The sequence below is a fragment of the Mus pahari genome, chromosome 5, assembly GCF_900095145.1.
Source record: "Mus pahari chromosome 5, PAHARI_EIJ_v1.1, whole genome shotgun sequence".
Classification (NCBI taxonomy): domain Eukaryota; kingdom Metazoa; phylum Chordata; class Mammalia; order Rodentia; family Muridae; genus Mus; species Mus pahari.
Genome location: NC_034594.1, coordinates 18440299 through 18461154, shown reverse-complemented (window position 1 = coordinate 18461154; position 20856 = coordinate 18440299). Strand labels below are relative to the sequence as shown.

At 43.8% G+C, this 20856-nt stretch overlaps 3 protein-coding genes across 5 annotated transcripts in view; 2 read left to right on the top strand and 1 right to left on the bottom strand.

The window, feature by feature from the left end:
• Mitd1 (microtubule interacting and trafficking domain containing 1) overlaps positions 1 to 4806 on the top strand; it is a 10015-nt gene extending 5209 nt beyond the window's left edge. The window contains exons 3-7 of the mRNA XM_029538212.1: positions 930 to 1066; positions 1880 to 1966; positions 2608 to 2723; positions 4083 to 4143; positions 4336 to 4806. Of these exons, the coding sequence (XP_029394072.1) occupies positions 930 to 1066; positions 1880 to 1966; positions 2608 to 2723; positions 4083 to 4143; positions 4336 to 4431 (497 nt within the window). The 3' untranslated portion in view covers positions 4432 to 4806. The remainder of the gene's footprint in view (positions 1 to 929; positions 1067 to 1879; positions 1967 to 2607; positions 2724 to 4082; positions 4144 to 4335) is intronic.
• Positions 4807 to 7147: 2341 nt separating this feature from the next.
• Positions 7148 to 11186, bottom strand: Lipt1 (lipoyltransferase 1). Of its 3 annotated transcripts, none has more exons than XM_021198462.1 (2): positions 11067 to 11186; positions 7148 to 8511 (listed from the first exon to the last, which is right to left on the bottom strand). In XM_021198462.1, exon 2 carries the CDS (start codon positions 8508 to 8510, stop codon positions 7389 to 7391), a length of 1122 nt encoding a protein of 373 aa, XP_021054121.1. In that variant the 5' UTR covers position 8511; positions 11067 to 11186; the 3' UTR covers positions 7148 to 7388. The 3 variants fall into 3 exon arrangements, with proteins under 3 accessions (XP_021054121.1, XP_029394071.1, XP_029394070.1); XM_029538211.1 differs by lacking the exon at positions 11067 to 11186 and adding an exon at positions 10818 to 10928 and having other exon boundaries at positions 7178 to 8511; XM_029538210.1 differs by lacking the exon at positions 11067 to 11186 and adding an exon at positions 10667 to 10805 and having other exon boundaries at positions 7178 to 8511.
• Positions 11187 to 17942: 6756 nt separating this feature from the next.
• Positions 17943 to 20856, top strand: part of Tsga10 (testis specific 10) — a 90603-nt gene continuing 87689 nt past the window's right edge. The window contains exon 1 of the mRNA XM_021197678.2: positions 17943 to 17991. The gene's annotated coding sequence lies outside the window, so the exon portion shown is untranslated. The remainder of the gene's footprint in view (positions 17992 to 20856) is intronic.

The following is a 20856-nucleotide window of genomic DNA, read 5'->3' as shown; positions in this document are numbered from 1 at the left end:
TCTTTCCTTCCTTCCCTTCCCTTCCTTCCCTTTCTTTCTTTCTTTCTTTCTTTCTTTCTTTCTTTCTTTCTTTCTTTCTTTCTTTCTTCCTCTCCTCTCTTTCTCTCTTTCTTTCTCTCTTTCTCTCTTTCCCTCTTTCTTTCTCTCTTTCTCTCTCTCAGACAGGGTTTCTCTGTGCAGCTCAGGCTGTCCTGGAACTCACTCTCTAGACCAGGCTTGAACTCAGAGATTCACGTGCCTCTGCTTCCTGAGTGCTGGGTTTAAAGGTGTGGACCACTGCTGCCCGACTCTCTTGAAAGCTTTTTCAAGTAACCCCTTGTGGGCTGGAGAGATGGAGCAGCAGGGAAGCCTAGGCTCAGTCCCCAGCACCCACATGGCAGCTCACAACCATTTTAACTCTGAATCTGGAGAGCCTAAGGCTGACTTACGCAGGCACTGCATGTATGTCATGCAGATGCATACATGCAGGCAAGACATTTATAGGCATAAGATAGATAATTTTTTTTAATTTAAACAAGAAAAAATTTTAATTTAAAGAAAAAAATTAAATTTAAAAAAGGATGGACCCCTTTTCTTAGCTTCTGTGAAGGCAGGAATCTCCTTTGGAGTAGTATTTTGTCTTCTCTCCCTATCTGTATGAAACATTTTGCAGTGTGCAGCCTAGAGTAGACCTGTGATGGCTTTTGAGTCAGTAAGTTTAAAAGATTGTAACTTATCCTGATTGTCCCCTGGGTACAACATAACTGTGTATAAAGAAAGTGCTCAGAGGCACTGGTGAGGCGGTCCCCTGGGTAGAACCACCTGCCAACAAATGTAAAGACCAGAGTTCAATCCCCAGGGAACCCACATCCATTCCCCCACACAAGAGCTGAGAGATGTAACTTTTTAAAGTGGTCACTGCTTACGTTACTGTAGCTTGTGTTTGGCAGATGGGAAGTATCACAAGCAAATTAAAATAGAAGAGAATGCAACTGGCTTCAGTTACGAGTCGCTCTTTAGAGAATACCTACAGGAGACAGTTACAGAAGTTTGGATAGAAGACCCTTATATTAGACAAACTCATCAGGTAAGTAGTTTACTAAGATATAATGAAATGTGACTTAAAAGGTACAGTCAGCTGCCTGTGTTTATGGGTTTCCTACCCTCGGATTCAGTGGAGGATCAGAAATACAGGTAAAAATTCCATCTGTACTGAACACACACAAACATGACGAGACAACGGTAAGGAATGGTGTTTACATTGTGTTGGGTATCATGTAGTCTAGAGGCGATTTACAGGGCCCAGGAGGAGGTGTGTGGGTTTTGGGATGATACACATCGCTTAAAATAAGGGATGGAACCACCTGTGGATATCTTAGTATCTGGCTAGGGAAGGGTGTCCTAGAATCATTTCTCTTAAATAGTTTTGTTAGACATTGGTGTTTCCTTCAGGATACAGTGCTTATAAAGTACAGTGTTTTATTCTGTTCCCTGTGCACAGTGCCCAGTAAAATCTACTGTAGCAGCTTAAATTTAAAACTTCCATGTAGCTTGCTATATTTGGGTCCGTCATGTGTTTCCCTGTGGAACAGTGCTCCATCTTTACTCAAATTATTTTAATCCACCTCTTTGGTGGTGAGCCCTAAAGAAGCACCACCAGATGGGGGAGCTCCTCCACCAGGGAGGCCCCCAGGCACTCCTCCAGGCGTGCCAACAGCTCTGCTACAGCTTGGTAACGATGAAACTGCGGGTTTTCTCTAGTTCTTTCTGCTGGTGTTCAGATTCTTCCGTCTCTGCAGTCTGGTTCTGATCCAGCCGGCTGAGGATTGTAGACTTAGTTCTTGCTGGTTCTTGCTGGAGCACTGTGGAGCTGATCCTGATCTATCCTAATGCCTTTCAGCTCTATAACTTCCTTCGGTTTTGTGAGATGCTGATTAAGAAGCCGTGTAAAGTGAGAACCATTCACCTTCTCACCTCTGGGGATGAAGTAGGTATCTGAAATGCCTCATTCTTTCTTAACTTACTGCGTCCGTTACACGTGACCTGATCCTGCACTTTGTGCCAAGCATAGACTGTCTTAAGGAAAAGGCTATTGATTTGAGAGTGTTGACCTCGTTTTTGGCCATTCTGCTGAGTTCTTTGAATTTGAGTCTGTCAGTGTGGTCTCAGTGACCCTGCAGTCTGTGCCAGTGACTGTTCTGTCCTTTATCCCATGTGCCTGGGGTTAGGCCCTGGCTATGTCTTTCTTGATTTTGACTTGAGTAGAAGTGTATCTGAAGGATTGTGCTTTCCAGGGTTAGTCTAAGCAGTAGGCTGTCTCACACGGATAACTGAGCATCCTTACTAGGATACATTTAAGAATCTGAGTATGGTGCCACGTGCCTGTGCTTTTAGCAACAGGGAGGTGGAGGTAGGAGGGAGTTGTGTCATAGTCTCAATTGTTTGTTTGTATAAAAACAATATAAAAAGAAAAGGATTACCCAACCAACAGTTACTTCTTTGAGACAGCAGTATTGAAATTGATATCAATCTTTTCAGTTAATTCTCTCTGTAGTGTTTATTGTATAGCTCATGGATAGTTTAACTTACTAACAGAGGCAGTAAATTATGTTTTCATGTTATCAATAGGGTTTTGGGAACACACAGCAAAGTAGTGGCCTGGAAGAAATAAAGCAGTCCCTCAGGAGTCACGGAGTGGCGTTGGAAATAAACTACTCTTCATCTATACATGACCGAGAAATTAGGTTAGTGTATAATGTTTTACTTTTTTTATAGCTGAGATATACTTTTAAAATTCTAATATAATTATATACATGTGTTTAAATATCCAAATCAAGTTCAAATGTAGTAACTGCACATTGGACAAAAACAAACAAACAAAAAAACCAACTTGGTTTACCTCTTAGAGTGAGTTAAATTCTTAGTCAAGTAATATTTACAGGTTCTGTGTCATGTGGGAAGGAGTTCTGAGTTCTGTGCAGACCATAGCCACTGTTAGGATAGGAGATAATTCTTTTCCTACTGAAGTTACTGTTTACCTGGTGTGGCTTTGGTGGTATGTTCCAGTAGTGTGGTGTCGATGAGGAAATGCATGCACAGTTTCTTAGTGACCCTTCCTTCCCTTCAGCATAGATTTCATATGTTCCTGCACAGGGGCCCTGCTTCTAGTAAAAAGTAAATCAGAAGCTAAATATGTAAGTGGATGGCAGTGTTGCCGTTGTTGAAGTAGAGGTCAGTGTCTGGGCTGCCCTTGGGATCCCAATCCACATCTCTGTTCTGTATAGTGGCACTGTGGTAGTCAGGGTACTCTAGGGGGACTATGTATATGTATATATGTGTGTGTATATATATATATATATATATATATATATATATATATATATGAAGGAGATTTGTTAGAATGGCTTACTGGTTGTGGTCCAGCTAGTCCAACAGTGGCTGTTTACCAACCGAAGGTTCAAGAACCCAGAGTTGTTCAGCCCATGAGGCTGGAAGTCTCAGCTGGTCTTCAGTATACGCTGGAATCCTGAAGAAGTAGGCTCTAGTGTTAGTGCCTGAGTAGACTTACTAGCAAGGTGAGAGCAAGCAGGCAAATAAAATAGGCTTCCTTCTCTCTTAACTGTTATAGAGGCTGCCAGCAGGAGGTGTGGCTCAGCTTAAAGGCAGATCTTCCTGCCTCAAAAGATTGTGATTAGAAATTGGTCTTCACACGTCAAATAGTTTAAAGGAAAAAAAAAAAAAATCCCTTACAGGTCTTTGAGCTTTCGTTAGTTCCAGATGTTATCAAGTTGAACACCAGAATAGCCCTCACAGACACCTTTGAAACGTCACCACACTCTTCCTGCAAGTACTCTGCAAACCACTTGTTATCGGAGAAGAGCTTGGGCAAGCTGAAATTCAAAAGTGGCTTTCCGTTTACTGGCCGAGTTCTTTCTCCCCTAACCAGGTTAGCAGATGGTATTCAGTGCCCCTCTTGTTTTTCTTAGACGCAGTCCTCGTTTTATTCCACTCATGCTTTACTTCATTTAAGGGGAGATCTTGTTGATTCTTAACCAACTCTGGCTTTAAAAACTGTCTGACTCAAATGGCTTGAATTTCAACAGGTTCAACAATGGATGGATGATTAAAATCGGAAGGGGCCTTGATTATTTCAAGAAACCACAGGTAGGCTATGACTCTGATTCTGTGTGAGCACTGTTTCCAATGTGGCTTTATGACTATGTGTGAGCCCTGTTTTCCTACTTGTTCTGATGGACTCCTGGGCTCTTAGCCTCCAGAGAGGCTGGCCCTCTAGATAGAACATCATGCTTGACTTTCTGTGTGAGTTGCTTCTAACTCTTCTTCTTTTCTTTGCAGGGTCGGTTTTCTCTTGGATATTGTGATTTAGACCTGAGACCATGTCATGAAACAACAGTGGACATATTTCACAACAAACACACGAAAAAAATCTGATGTGTAATGACCTAAGTATACGTCTCTGCTGTAGGTGACCTCAGCCCATTTTCTGTTGCTAGAACTGAATACTACTCACTGGATAATGTGTAAGGGTAGAGGTTTGGACTTTGGTATCTGGAGAAGACCTTCCTTCTGCATCCCACAGGGCATAATGCAAAAAAGATAGAGCAAGCTTGTGAGGCAGAGCCTGGCACCTCAGAGGTTCCTCCTCTCAACACTGCTGTACTAGGGACCAAGACTCGAACTCATGAACTTCTGGGGGCACATTCAACCATGGCAAGCAAATATTGGGTTTGTTTCTCCTTTTTATCTACTCCAAACGTATTTTTTATAATGTATGAATTTAACAATAAATGTTTACATTTCTACTAATTTCTGGACCCACTCATCTGTAAATATGCTGTTCAGCAGATTTACAGTGTTTCCTTTTAAGTCACGGAGTTAACTCAAAGATTTTTACCAACTTCTGTTTGCTTGTTGGAAGGTAGATCAGTAAGTGTTGTACAGCTGTTATGCGGAAAACTGGATGATAGTCTTGCTCCTAGGAGATTAGTGTTCCTAAATGAAAATCATAGATTACAGCAGCACCACAAACAAACACAGTCTAGCACAGTGGTTTCAGTTAAAATAGTTAGCCAGAGTTGATGGGACATGGTTGTAACCCAGCACCTGGGAGGTGGAGGCTAGTGGATCCTGAGTTCAGGGTCATTCTAGACTATCTATCTGTCTGTCTGTCTGTCTGTCTATCTATCTATCTAAATTGGCTTGAAGCCAATCTGGACTGGGTGATACCCTGCCTCCAAACACAACAAAAATGTTAGCCCTTGGGAGATGTTCTCTGACTCTCAGATGTCTAATGTCACAAAGCTCCATATAGTCACTTGGCCTGTCTAGTTATCCTCATGTAACTGTCCTGGCAGGACCCAGAGGTACTCTGACAGACTACTTGTCTCCCTCCTGGGGCTACCAGATGCCTGCTGCCATGATGGCCCCAGTACATTGGCATTTCCTCAGGAATCTCATGCTGGGAGAAGACTTGAAGTGTGGTACCAACTGGAGGAGAAACTAGTCACCAAGGAAGAACTCCCTTTCACACAGTTCTGACAGTTCAATCCACACACACACACACCCATCCCAACCCAGGAGCCTGAAACCTAGTCGATGAGGAGCCAATGACACACATTCCCAGCCGCTGCTGCCCTCGTTTTTTATTTTGCATGAACAAAAGTTCTTGGAGGCGTTGGCTTTGCATTTCCTCACTGTTCAGGCACTTCAGTGAGGGCACTAAGGCTGGGTGTAACCTTTGTACAGCCTTACCCCATGGGCACTTTGTAGCAAAGGCTGGTCTCTGGATGGCAGTTTTCCCGCTTCAGCCCTTGAATGCTGACACTCAGGTGTATGCTATCACACGCAGCTCCTAATGGGCACTCTTTAAATGTATGCTTAAGCTACATTTATAAATCATCTATAGGATAAAATTTAAAACTGGCATTTTTTTTTTTTTCTAACCTGGCTGGCACCCAAATAATTGTGTCGGAGACCTAGTGATTTAATCAATAGGCTTTAAGCACAATAACTGAGCAGACAGTTCTAACCCTCTGTGCTATCTTAGCTACTTCCCAACCACATGCCCCAAGTCCCCAAGTTACTTGTATTTAGTCTCCTTGGTTCGCTTTGCTGTAGCTGTCTGTACTCATGGAAAACTCCCTTAGCAAATCCTCCTGGTTCCTGACCTTCTCCCTGGAGACCTCCCATCCCTATCAGTAGTTCAGCCTGCCTGTCTCCTCTGCCCAGTCATTGGCTGTTTACCTTTTTATTAACCAATCAGAGATAATTTACACCACATTAATATAGGATATTCTTCGACATTCATGACAATTTAATATACTGTGAAGTGCCTAGCAGTGATATAGGAGCAAAATGGATTAGTTGTAGGGTTAGTTGAGCAGCAGCCAACAGTGATGCTACTCGATGAAAAAGTTTACAATGTGAACTCGGAAAAGTAAAAAACATGAAGAATGGGATCTCAGTTTGGGGAAAAGGATATGCTGACGGACTGGTTAAAGATCCAATAGAAAGTCCAGACGGAATCATTGGCTACGGGGGTGCATGGCTTTAATCCTAGCACTCAGGAATCAGAAGCATGCAGATCTCTGAGTCTGAGGCCCTCCTGGTCAAATAGCAAGTTCTATGCTCATGAGGGCTGCATGTTGAGACCGTGTACTGGGTAGTTTTTTATGTCAAGTGGACACAAGCCATAGTAATTTTGAAAGAAGGAACCTTAATGGAGAAAAATGTCCCCACCCCCACCCCCACAATTGGACTGTGGACAAGTGTGGTGTACTTTCTTGAGTTATGGCCGATGAGGGCCCAGCTCACTATGGGCAGAGCCACCACCGGGCTGGTGGTCCTGAGGGCTGTAAGATTGCTGGCTAAGCAAGCCAATGAACAGCCTCCCTCCAGGGCCTCTGCGCCAGTTTTTACCTCCAATTCCTCTGACTTCCTTCAGTGATGGACTGTGTTGTGGAACGGTAAGCTGAAATAAACCCTCTCCTCCCCAAGTTGCTTTTGGTCATGGTGTTTTATCACAGCAACAGAAAATCTAACAGCCCCCTGTTTTTTTTTTTAATAACAAAACATCAAACCCTCCAATGGTACAAGCAGGAGAGAACCAAATCCAGGTAGGGAAACAGCCTTAAGGAAAAGGACACAGTTTCTTCTCTGAAGTTTAATGAGAGGAGAAATGGAAAAGGACGAGGCCCTGAAAGGGCCAAAACCCTTAACAGATTATCAATCAAAGTTTGACAAAAGCTGAGGAGTTGAAAGTAGGGACAGGCCGCCTCGAGACCAAACAGGTTCAAACTGACACCCCTATTTCTTAAAAGACATAAAGTAAATTGTAATTTAAAGTTTTTTTCTCACTGAAACTGCCAATATAAACAAAGTTATTAGGGTCACATTATTCCCCTGATTTTTTCACACAGAATGTTCCATTTACTGTGTAAGTGATAGTCACCTGGACATGTTCTCAGTAATACATTCGTTAGCAGGGTGGTTTCAACGGGGCAGAACTTGCTGCCAATGAAACTTGAGTTTAATTTGTCACCTATTTCCAGCGGCAGCCAGTGATCGGGTGCCTTAATATCGCAGGTTTCGATTCGTCCGTTCTTTACATCCATGAACACTTGGATTTCCAACTGCGCCTGCTCATACGGCACATGAAATGTGGTATCCACAGTAAACTTGGGAGTCCTGCCATATACCCACTCCCAACTTTGCAGTTCCTTGACTTTGCTGTTTATTCCAGGGAACATTGTCTCGTCTGCAGGGTTTATTAGGTTGACGTGATCATCGATTTGATGATGCGCCGCGTACTCTGCAGCCACAGCACTCATCAGAACTTCACAGGTCAGCGTGGAATCTCTTTCCAGAAGGTTTTTGACAGCGGAAGGGATGCTGGGAGTGGCGTTGCTCTTTATCCCGCGGTACGGGCTCTTCAGCGAAGAAGACAGAGCTATCCTGTTGGTGCTGCAGAGCAAGGTGCAGTGGTGGTACGCGGCAGTCCGGCCGATCTTTGATGCGGTTCCTGAGATTTTAAACTGCCCATCGAGTAACAGGTCAAACTTTTTGGTAGGCTGCACATCTAGCTGGGGTTGGACAGCATTTAGAGCTCTCACGATTAGTTTCAGATTTTCCATTCTGTCATACATGGTTTTGGTGGTAAAGAAGGTGAGGTTGATGTTACCCATGTCGTGGTACACGGTTCCTCCTCCACTCTTCCTCCGAGCCAGTTTGATTCCTTCCTGTCTCATCAGATGGAGGTTACATTCCTGCCACGGATTCTGATGCCTACCGATGACGACAGAAGGAGAATTTCTCCAAAGGAAAAGAATCGGCTTGCCTTCTAGATGTACGTGGTCGTGGATCCAGTCTTCTATAGCCAGATTTTCATACACATCATTGGAGATCGACTGTAAAATGAGCCCATGTGTGGGTGGGCTTTTAAAGCCAGATGCTGGGACCTTGTGCTGACAAAGTAATCGGTAGCAATTCTTCATTGAAAGTGGAATTAGCATGCTTTTAAAAAACAAAAGAAGATAAGTTAATTCAATAAAAAAAGAAAATCAAATTATATTCTTTGGTTATTTGGTAATTATACAAAACTTATCAAAGGGTCCAGACCTTCTTTTCATCTTTACCCTTAGTCTTTGGTGGCTCTTTAATAGAGTGACCAACAGAAAACAATGAAGATAAACTTTAGATAATTTCAACTAAACTGAAGTAAATGGTATGGAGTAAACACATTAAGTAATGTACAGCAAAGCCAAATAAATTACTTTGAATTCACAATATATTTTCATTGAGGAAAAAAAATAGATTAGCAAAAAAAAAGAAAGAAAAGAAAAAAGAAAAAGAATCCAGACTCCTACTACCTGGAGATAGTTAATTAACATTTTAGTGTAAATAACCATTATTGCTTCTGTTCACATGTATATGCCTTTACACATACACATTTCCCCCTGAACATGTAATGGTACTGTTATTTCAATCATTTTCTGCCCCCTGAGATGAGACTTCGCTATGTTGCCCATCTAACCTTGAACCCCTGGGTTCAAATAGTCCATTTGCCCTAGCTTCAACTAGAATATAGACACACACTGCCATTCTGGCTTTCACTTATTATTTTTGTCTGTATCTCCGTGTGTGTCTTTGTGTGTGTGTGTGTGAGAGCACACATTTGTGCATGCACAGGTCAGAGGTCAATGTCCAAGAGTCCTTCTCTCACTCTCTACTACATTCTTTGAGACAGGATCTCTTACTCAACCCGAAGCTTAGTGGCTTTCTAGGCTCACTGGCCCAAGGTCCTCTTCCTGGGTGATCCGAGGGAGAAACATGGAGGATTAGGTGTCATGATGTCTTGGATACTAATAAACTAGAATGTGTCCACTGAAGTTGGGATTTGAGACAGACCTTGTATTATCCTCTCCTAAGGTGAAGGCAGTCACACTTATTAACATATATAGAGGTTAAGGTAAAACAGTTGCTTTTACATTTTAATGCTTGCTTTGCAACTAACTGAATAGCTTTAGACCAGGAGTTTAATCTCTATCTGATCCAGCTGCCTTTAACTGAATTCAAGAGCACATGAGATGAACCGAAATAATTGTGATTACAGGGTCTCCTCTTCCAATCCATTTTTTCTTTTGACAGTTTAACACGTCTTCTTTCAAGTGTACAAGGATTCCTAAAAGATATGTCAAACTGGAGTTTACCTCGAAACATTAACTATGGTCCACAATTAACCAGCCAAATGCTGACAAACTCTGCATTAACTATAAGGCATGCTTTGTCCTTGACAGTTGGGATTCATCGGTGAACTACATAAAGGTGATAAGAGTCACAGGGAAGGAAAACACAGTGCCAGAATAGAGAAGACTGGAAATCTGTATGAGTCACATTTAAATAGGACTATTAAAATAGTTACATGTGAGTCAAGATTAAGGAGTTAAACTAAATGATTATTACGTGTCACAAATTATTTTAGTTATCAGAACACATAATCTCCCCACCCCCCCAGATAGGATGTGTGTGCAGCCCTGGCTCTCCTCAAACTACCTCTGTAGACCAGGTTGACCTTGAGCTCACAGAGATCCATTTGCCTCAGCCTCTGGGTTGAAGGCCTGACATACCCTCTGAGACTGATGCGCTTCTCTTCTGTAGCTGACAGACTAAATGAAACAGTCTAGCTTTTGAAAGCCTGGTAGAATTCTGCTTCTACAATGTCACTTTGCATAGCGACCCACACCTATGTTTTACTTTTTTTAGTTGAAAAACTTTTTATACAATGTATTTTGATCATGTTCCTTCACCTCCCCGTTTTTCCAGATCCCACCACCTCCCTATCCACCCAACTTTATGTTCTTTCTTTAAAAAACAAAAACCTATAAAAACTAAAGTCAAAATAAGTAAAAGATCAACGAGACAAAAAAAAAAAAAAAAAAAGCCCGTGGAGTTTGTTTTGTGTTGGTCACCTACTCTTCCGTACGCGCCTGGGCTGGGATGTGGTTGATACACCCAACTACACTCTATTTTAAAAGCTTTAGCTGAACAAGGGATGGAACTCACTCAATCTAGGTTTGAACCATGCCGCCGAGCAATCCTCCCCCCCCCCCAGCTCTCCGCTTTCATCTTCATTGCTGGTGTTATAAGTTTTTTCTCAGGAGGCTCTTACTTCCATGTTCTGGGAGACACTTCTGCACTGCCAACACATGCTTCTCCCTGACAGGCCCACCTTCCTCACAAGGCCTTACCAAAACTATTTGCTACCCTCCTAAGGACGCGATCCAAACCTGGAAGTGATTACGAACTTAAGCAAGCTTTACCCTTCCCGTGCAGGCATGTGACTAGCATTGACTGTCTTGTTTAGTTAACCCTCCGCCGTATTAGAAATCACACTATTCCTAATAATGAAATTACGGCGTCCAGAGCAACAGGACTAATCTGCAGAGCTTGCAGAACCAGCAGGAGGGGCCCAAGGGACGCATGCGTGCTCTCAGCAGATCCACTCCTGCTCAACGTGTGCCTCTACAACCCGCAAAGAATTCACAGGATCTGCTTCCGGCTTCACCCACCTGCCACTTCCGGTCGCGCCCGCAGCAGCTTTTTCTGCAAATTAAAGCTCAGTCAACCCACGTGGAACCCAGAGCACTCAGCCCACGAGACGCAGTTGCTGGCGAGTCCTCTCCAGCCCCGCCCAAGAGACCCGCCCTCAAAGGCCACGCCCCCATAAAGCCCGCCCCTTGGATAAGCCACTCCCCCGGGAGGTCGTGGCCAAGCCTGAAATAGAAGCAAGTCTTTTTTTTTTTTTTTTAAGGTTATTTCCTTCAGGTCAATGCATTTAAAGTTAGATTCATGGAAAGGGCAAAGCCCTTACCAAAATATGTAAAGACGAGCTGGGTGATTCCTATGCTGGTTTCCTTCAGCAAGAGTTGGCTAAACTGTGCGGTCCAAAATGGTCTGTTCACACTCAGCAGGTGCTGTCTAGCTGCTGGGGTGGTTGTGCAGTCGGAAGCAGCACTTCAAACACATTCCTATGGCCTCAGGACCAACAAAGCCAAGGAGCGAGATCACGGACCCACTTCTTGATGAGCAGAGCCCCAAGAATTTGTGGTCATTCGTCGCTCTTCCACAGAAACCAGTTTCTCCTCCTTCAGTTAGAATGAAAGGCTCCAGCCTTGCCTCCTGGAGTAAGAAGCACTTACTGTGTTCGGTTTGGTACTGTTAACACAGTCAATGAACGGAGCTGGAGCTAATCCAGGGTATATAAACTAGCTGCACCACAGACAGGACTCCTGTCTGTTACTGCAACTTTGATGAGATCACTCTTCGGCTGGATGGGATTATGAGGGTGGGAAGGGATACTGTTCCATTCGTCATTGTAGGAATTTTGCTAGTTATCAAAATAGCCCCACATAGTGTTGCCCTTCGTAGAGCTACTAAATTAGTAGTCTGCTTCTAAATTGTATTCTTTGAAATCTGAGATGGGACAGGTTTTTGTAGTTGGTGTTGTTGTTCTGTTTTTTGTTTTAATTTCCGTCAATGACCTTCCTTCATTCTCCACTGTCTGCTCTAAGATGTCTGTCCTTTGGCCAGTTACCCTCTTTTTCTACTTCTTCAGCTTCTCCACTGGAATGTCCAATGACACTCAAACCTGCTGTATAGTCCTCTGGTGATGGCAATTCTCCTCTCCTGCATTCTATTCTGTCTCCTCCCTCCCCTCCCAACCCTCAAGACAGGGTTTCACTGTGTAGCCTTAGTTGTCCTGGAATTCACTTTGTAGACCAGGCTGGCCTTGAATGCACAGAGATCCACCTGCCTCTGCTTCGGGAGTGCTGAAATTAAAGGTGTGCTCCACCATGCCTGGCTCTGTCTGCCCTTCTTAACACTTGTATTTGTGTGTGAGCTAGTCTCCTGGGATTCATAGCCACTGTGCCTCAAGATCTCCATGCCAAGATCCAGGTCAGAAACTTGTATCTCCCAGCCTCACAATCTGACAACCAGGAATAGCCGGTACACGGAATGACTACAAAGGGTTAAAGAAACAAGACGTTTTAAGTCATTTCAAAGAGACCTGAGAGCCCAAAGCTAGAAACTGACAAAAAGGCAAAGGAGTCTATAGCTGTCAGATACAAAACCAGCTTAAGTTTCTGGAAAGGGATGTGGCTGCTGCTACAGAATCAGGCTACAGGGTCAGAGTTGAGCTGCACAGTTGAGTCCAGCTGCAGAGGTGAAAGGGCAGGACCTGTCCATAAGAACAAATAGGTGGATGGATAGACGCAGGTCTAGGAAAGCAAACAGCCAGGCAGATGGTAATTTGAATAGCCTGTGTTAACAAGCTGGGACAAGGCAGAGCAGAAGCCCCTGGGAGAGCTGGGAGTTGTCAGGGTCTCGCACAGTTCCACAGTCCCAGTGGGGCCATCGATCGGTATTACAGTCATAGTCCCTCTGTGGGGTGGTTTCCATGGCCTATGTATCTAATATGTTCTCAGGCACAGTGTTCCTGGTGTTTCATTATGTCTTGACTTAATTTTTTTTTTGCGTGCCTATGCTATGGAGGTCAGAGAGCAACATGCAGGAGTTGGCTCTATCTTTCCATCAGATGGGTTCTGGGGATCAAACTCAAATTTGATCAGGCTTGGTGGCATGTGCCTTATCTGCTGGACCCACCTTACAGCCCTCTGATATGATTTCAATACAGCTGTGTGCTCTTATCAAGCCAGTTCACCAGCTGGCTCCCTGCCTACTCCCAGGAATAAGTCATTTCTTAGTCTGTGCTTCCGGGGGTGCAAGACAGATGGTATAGATCATAGGTTCACCCAAATGCAGTCATCTCACCAAGGGAGTCAAAATTGCCTATAAAATGGAGACTCTCAGGACAAATCAGCCTTGGGGGAAAAAAACCCCACCACCAGTTTTCCACAATATGGTGTAATAGAGAGCAGGACTTAAGAGCATCCAAATTAAAAACTGAGCTCCATCTCATGGTTGAAAACTCGATCTATCTAAAACTCCAGTACTGAGTTCTCTCATCCCTCTGGGAAACCTCAATGCATCTACCTGCCTCCTTTTCTTGGTTAAATCTCACATCTGCCCCTCATTATATTCTGCTCTGCTTCCTTGGGACCACGACTGTCACTAGCTGTCTGGATAACCACTTAACCGAAGTTATGCCAACTCTAGAGAAGCCTTCCTAGTTTCGACCATTAAAATCGCACAGACATGATAGCTGTGGTTCTACGAGTGGTTTGCTTTCCTTCTCACGACACACCACAGCTCGTACTGTATAACTGTCGATTAACTGTGTCTTCTCCACAGAAGTCAGTGGCTGTTTTGCCATGTCCCCAACACCAAGAATGACTCTGGATTAGGTAACTTTGTTACATCACTCGTTGCTTTGACAAAATATCTGGCAGAAGGAACCTGATTCAGAAGAATCCCTTTACTGGGGATTATAGTTTGAGGGTGTTAGGTACTACGCAGCAGGAGGCAGCTGGTCTCATTGCATTAGTGATCAGGAAGCAGAAAGCAACGAATGCTCACACCTCTCTTACAGTCTTTTCATTCCATCTGGAACCCTGGCCATAGAATGATGTCACCCGCATTCAGAACGAGTCTTCTTGCCTCAGGTCAATTAACCCATATGGCAGCACACAACTGTAACCAGTCTGAGGGCATCTAAAGTTCTCTTCTATCCTCCATGGGCACAAGACAGCCCCATAGGGCAAACACACACACACACACACACACCTTCAAAACACTTCTACATATATAAAATTAAAAATAAAAAGAGAAAAAGGGGAATTATGTTTTGTGAAGGCAAAAAAGAAGTACATTCCATTTAGCTATCTTTTTAATACTAGGCTCAAGATTCATTTCTTTAGCATTGGCCTGCTTTGTAAAATATTGCTCCTCTCCCATCCCGAGATGCCCTTTTCTCTATCCGTTAGTTTATATTAAGGAGATAGTGCAATGGGACAATAGATATAGTTATTAAATATTAGCATATAAGAACATGTTCAAAACACGAGGTGGAACTCAGAGGTAGAGACGCAGGTTTAGCATGTCCCATGCCTTCCATTCACACCCCAGCATCAAACCAAAACTGAAACCAAACAATGAACCAAGCAAACAGGCAACAGAAACCCCTGTATTGTATAAACTCGTCCCCACCTATCCAGATACAAAGTAGTCTTCATTACATCCATTATCACTTGGGACAATACTATGTGATATCTCAACAACAGATATAGGTTCAGCTTTTCTCATACGAGATATTGTTGTAAAATGATAGTTACCACAAGACGAACGATTAGAATTGGAAGGAACTCCTAACTCTAAATTGAAGGCAGCCTGTCAGAAAAGACTCACGATGTGGAGTGCTTCTGAAGGCAGGTGACTTATGGGTCTTTCCTACAGAGCCATCAGCAGAGCTCTCTCACAGAACAGGGAGGAAGGTAGAGGGCTCCACAGCAAACTCTCCAAATGGAAGTGCAGTACATCAAAGTACTCGACAGACATAGTTATTTAAGCTATTTTACATATTCCCAAGATAATGGCAAAGCAAAGTATACAGAGAATTTGTCTCTCTCCCTCTCTCTATTTACACACACACACACACACACATACAAACCTATCTATCTATCTACATACATACATACATACATACATACATACATACATACATACATTCAGGGTTTCTCTCTGTAGCCTTAGCTGTCCAGGAACTTGTTCTGCAGACCAGACTGGCTTTAGACTCACAGAGATCCACCTGCCTCTACCTCCTGAGTACTGGGATTAAAGGCATGCACTGTCACTGCCCAGCTTAGACACGATATGTTTTATAATGGAAGGTTTTTTAAATATCAAACTTTCAGCAATACAAAATACAATTCTAATTTTTAATCGAAACTTATTTTTATGTGTATGAATGTTCTGCCTGCATGTATGTGTGCACTGTGTGCATGTCATGCCTGTGGAGACCAGAAGAGGGCAGCAGATTCTTTGGAACTGGAATTAAAGGGTTGTGAGTCACCTTATGGATGCTGCTGGTACTTGAATCTGTGTCCTGTAGAAGAGCAGCAGCCAGTGCTCTTAACCATTGGGCCATCTTTCCAGCCCCAAGCTTGATTGCTTTTTCTCTTCTCTTCTCTTCTCTTCTCTTCTCTTCTCTTCTCTTCTCTTCTCTTCTCTTCTCTCCTCTCCCCTCCCCCCTCCCCTCCTGTCCCCTCTCCTCTCCTCTCCTCTCCTCTCCTCTCCTTTTCCTTCCTTCCTTCCTTCCTTTTTTGAAACTGGATCTCATGTAGCCTAGTGCATATAGTTCAGGATGACCTTGAGCTCACGGGAGATGATACTGGTTTGAATTCCTGATCCCTCTGCTTTTACCTCCCTAGCACTCTCATTACAAATATGTACCACAAAGCCTGGCACAAAGAACAGTTTTCAGCTGAAGAATTGTGGCTAAGGTTAAATCCAACCAAGGGTGGTTTTTACAGGACAAACCTATAGTACACATAAAGTAATCAAAAAACTTAAAGCTAAAATTTACAAAGACCCCCCCCCAGGTAAAAAAATGACAGTCAATAAATGATCTAATGATCAAAGCCGTGTGGTGGTGGCACACACCTTTAATCCCAGCACTTGGGAGGCAGAGACAGGCAGATTTTTGAGTTCGAGGCCAGCCTGGTCTACAAAGTGAGTTCCAGGTCAGCCAGGGCTATACAGAGAAACCCTGTCTCAAAAAACAAAAACAAAAACATAAATAAATAAATAAATAAATAAATAAATAAATAAACGGGCTAATGAAATGGGCCATTCTCAAAAGAAGAAACATATATGACCAGTAAATGTTCTGAAAAGTGCTGAACAGCATTAGCCATCAGGGAAATGCAAATTAGGGTTCTCCCTCACCCCAAAATCAGAATAGCCATCATCGTGAAAACAAATTACAAGTGCTGGCAAGGATGTGAAGAGCCCATTTACAGTGCTGGAGGGCATGCAAACTGACATGAACTCAGTGTGAAGACTTCTCAAAAACACAAAAAACAGAGCTACCTATGACTTAGCGTTACTGCTTCTGACACGCCCAGAGGTCTTCATACACTACCACAGGGGCACTTAAACATTCATGTTTATGGCTGCGCTATTCACAGGAAATGGATCCAGCCTAGACCGGAACAGATGAATCAATAATGGAAACATACATATATGATGAAACTTTACTTAATATAAAGAAAAATGAAGTCACGAAATCTGCAGAAAAATGGATTTGGAAATTGTTTGAAATGAGATAACCCACACTCACGAAGTCAAACGCCATTATGTTCTTTCTTGCATGCCGAGTCTAGCTTTAAACGTATTAAGTAGGGGGTATATACGGGTGTGTGGGTACAGTTCATGAAACTGCAAGATGAGGGGGAAGAGTGGTTTGGGGGTAACAGAACACTATGACAGGAAAGCAGACGGTGACCACTGGCGTGAACCGTTAAAAGGGGGGGGGGGAATGGGAGAAAAGGCGCAGGAGGAACAACACAAACAAATTCTGAACGCGAATGCCACAAGGAAACCTGTTCACTTTGTGTCCTAATAAAATAAGTAAAAACAGGCACAAAGCAGTTAAGACAAAATGTCTTTCATGCTAAACAGTAAGAAACAATGGTAGCATAGCGCGGTGCTCATTTTTTTCCATTTAAAAAGATTCAAGATGCCATTTTAACGCAGTTGGATAGCCAAAAATACCACATCAGATAAGAAAAGAAGGCCCAAATCTGCTCACTGGCAGGGGCCACATTTGGGGTTAAAAACTTCAGATACAGTATTTAACATCTCACAAGGTTTTATATCCTTTCTTGGTTTTCATCGCCAGGCTTGCCAGAGAGGACTGGCATGTAGAGAAGAAATGTCAGCCTGGCATGAGGGAGATGATTGCTGGGTCTGACATTTCCGAGGTCCATCCTGACCCGAGAGACTGGTGGCCAGGTGCCACGCTCACCGGGAAAGATCGGCTCCCGCCGATAAGCTGCAACAGGGCACTTCACTTGAAGGCTCCCACAGCACAGCTTCCTGACCATTGCTGCGCACTGGAGCAGCTCTAGGGAGTAACCGCCTCCTTCAGCCAAGAACGCCTGGAGCTCCTGGGACCACAGCAGAAGCTCCGCGCTGGGCGACAGCCACCGCGCATGCGCGTTGCGGCAGCCTCGGCGCCCGCGCGGGCTGGAGGATGGTTACTAGGAGACGGGACGCAGGGGTCGGCCATCTCGGCGCTGCGTGGCCGTGCGCCTGCGTGGCACCGATGGGCCAAGAAAAGGCCTCCAGTCGGAGCCCCGAGAGGCGGGCCGGCGGCTGTCCACGTCGCGACGTGCTCACTCGGGTGCGCGCGCACGATCCGTAGTCTCCGCGAGAGGGCGTGTCGAGACAGGTACGCGTGCGCACGGGGGCTAAGGCGCGCCGGACGGAAGTGGAGCGTAGGCGCCGGGGAGGTGGAAGAAGAGCCCCGCTCAGGTACAGAGCGTGAGGGCGGGGCGTCGGCCAGCCGGGAGCTAACCGCTCCCGCCCTCTTCCCGCTGCGCCCTACGGAGAGCCCGCCTCCGCCGGGGCGGGGCCCAGGGGGCGGGAAGGAGGAGACTGGGGCGGGAAGGAGGAGTCTGGGGCGGGAAGGAGGAGTCTGGGGCGGGGATGGAGGCCGGGGTGGGGCTGGATGTGCCGCTGGGGCGGAGGCCCCTCAGTGGCCGGGATGAGCTCCCGGGAAGACGACGGCTCGGGAGGCCGGGGGAGGGCTGCGGAGCTCCAGGGAGAAGCCGCGGAGGTGCGCTGGGCTAGAGAAGAGCCACCCCGGGGCGGCTGCAAGAGGATGGGGAGAACCTGACGGTGGCCCGGGGTGGGCGTCGCAGCTTAGGCGGCAGCGTCGCGGACCCGCCGGGTGGGAATGGGTCCCAGGAGCAAAGCTTACCCTAGTTTCAGGGGAGTTCATGGTTGAGCCCAGTTCCTATGGTGACCGCTTCTCTGCCTGCCTCAGCTTGGTTGTTGGGTACACTGTTTTGCTTAGAGACACTGTGAGGTGAACCTGTGGTATTTGGAAGCTCAGCCTGTCTATTCCTGAACCCCTCAGTCTCTCTTAATCTCTTCTTTATAGACTAGGAGGCAGGTGAAGGCAGAAATTGAGATTTTGCATGAAAAAAATCTCATAATCTCTTTATAGTTTAATAGAGGAAAGGCAAGGTAGGCTGTCTTTTGTTTGAAAAAATTATTCAAGTCTCAAATAAGCGTCTGTTATGCACTTGATACCTAAACACTTGATACCTAAAAAGTATATATATATATATATATATATATATATATATATATATATATACACATAAGGATATATGTATTTGTATATATCTCTCAGTCAACGATTTAGACACTAAGAACATTTTGCACAAGTGACAGTGTTTTCCTTAAGCCCCTGTAAATCTGTGTGTCCCACGGTCTTTGTCATTTCAAATTTATTCTGGTTACAGGACTTCGAGTACATTTTGTTCACTTTCAGGAAATAAAGTCATAGTAATTTCGGGATAGAATAGGTTGTTAAGATAAAGGGAATTCATCGTATTTAACTGTGCTTCAAGAACAATAAACTAAGTTCTTCTGTCTTAATTATTGAGAAAGAAATAAGATAAATATTACCTTAATCAATATTCTTTGAAATCCCGAATCTCGATATTATTTATTGACAGTTTAAAAACTTACTCTCCAAAGAAGAATCACTGTTGTCGTCCAGCATATAACCAGGCAAGGAAAGAGTCGCTGGGTTCTGCCTTACTTGTTTAAAAATAATTTGGTTTTAAAGTTTTCCACAAGTAGGGGCCATTTAGAACAGGTGTTATTTATTCCCTCAAGAATCACATTCTCTTCGATTGATGCCCATACTGACAATGTTAGCCATTCCCTTGCTTTTCCTAATGGTTTTATCATCTTCTTATGCGAACACACAGCGTACAGTCTGCCTTGTTATGGAATGTTATATAAGGGAAATTTTAACACGTGTTCTACAGCTTCTGTGCTCAGCACTTAGAGACACTTAGAGATTGTATCCTTATTGCTTCTAGGTACTTTGCTGGTTAGTGTTCCATTGTAAAGATATACCACGATTTACTGTTGGTGGACAGTAGGTTTTAAAATAACGGACAGGGTTATGGATATTAAAATATATGCATCTCATGTTTTGAGGAGAGGCGGTTGGAAAGGTAGTGTTTTTTTGTTTTAGTTACACCATTAGTCTTAGTCTTAAGTTACTAATCCCTTTGGGCCAGAAAAGCCTTCAGAGAACAACTGACCCCTTTCTTGTGTTTCTAAGGTCTTGTTTCATGCTGCATTGAGGACATAAGTAATTTCTTTAGAGATTGGATTGTAGAAACGAGATGAGCTTGGAGCTTGAATTGGAATGACTGGAAAGATTTTTTTGTTTACCTTAAGAAAAGTTTAAACTTTAATGACTTTAGTATTTTGTTTGAAGTGATTTTTCAAAGCATACTAATTTATTTTTGTCATAAATATAAGCACAACACTCATAACATTTTTGCATGGTTATCCACATCTCCTGGTAAGTAATTCTATCCTACTTTGATGAGTCTGTAAATCTAACTTTTGGAGAGAATTGTAAGAAAAGAAAGCAAAACCTTAACCCCAGTTTAGCTTTTGCAGAGACAGTTTTCAGGGCTGAGTTGAAAATACTCCAGTATTTTTAATTATTGTATCAATATAATAGATACTTGCCAAATACATATCATGTAACTCAGTTTGCTTAAGAGCAACAATACTTTGTATATTATATGTGTGCCTGTGTACATGTTATATGCACGTGTATACATGTGTGTGAAGGCCACAAATGGACATGGGGTTTTCCCCTCAATCCCTCTTTATCTTATATTTAAGGTAGCATCTCTCACTGAGCCTGGAGATTGTCAGTTCAGCTAGTCTGGCTGACTGGCACTCCCAGTGCTCCTCTTGTCCCTGCTTCTCCAGTGCTAGGATTACAGGCACTCACTGCCCCTGCTGTGCCCTGTCCTTCTTACAAGGATGCTGTGATTTCAACTCTGATCCACATATGTGTACAGTATGTAGTTTCCTGACCCTGATGATACATTTTAAAACTAATTTCTAAAAGTTAGTATAAAGCAGGAGGGGTGACTGAAAAGGGGGGAAGTTAGTGTACAATCAGTCTGTTTCATCATAGCATTTTATACACATATATTGTTGCAACTTGATCCTATATACCTAATCCCTTTGGTCTAGAAAAGCCTTCAGAGAACAACTGACCCCTTTCTTGTGTTTCTAAGGTCTTGTTTCATGCTGCATTGAGGACATAAGTAATTTCTTTAGAGATTG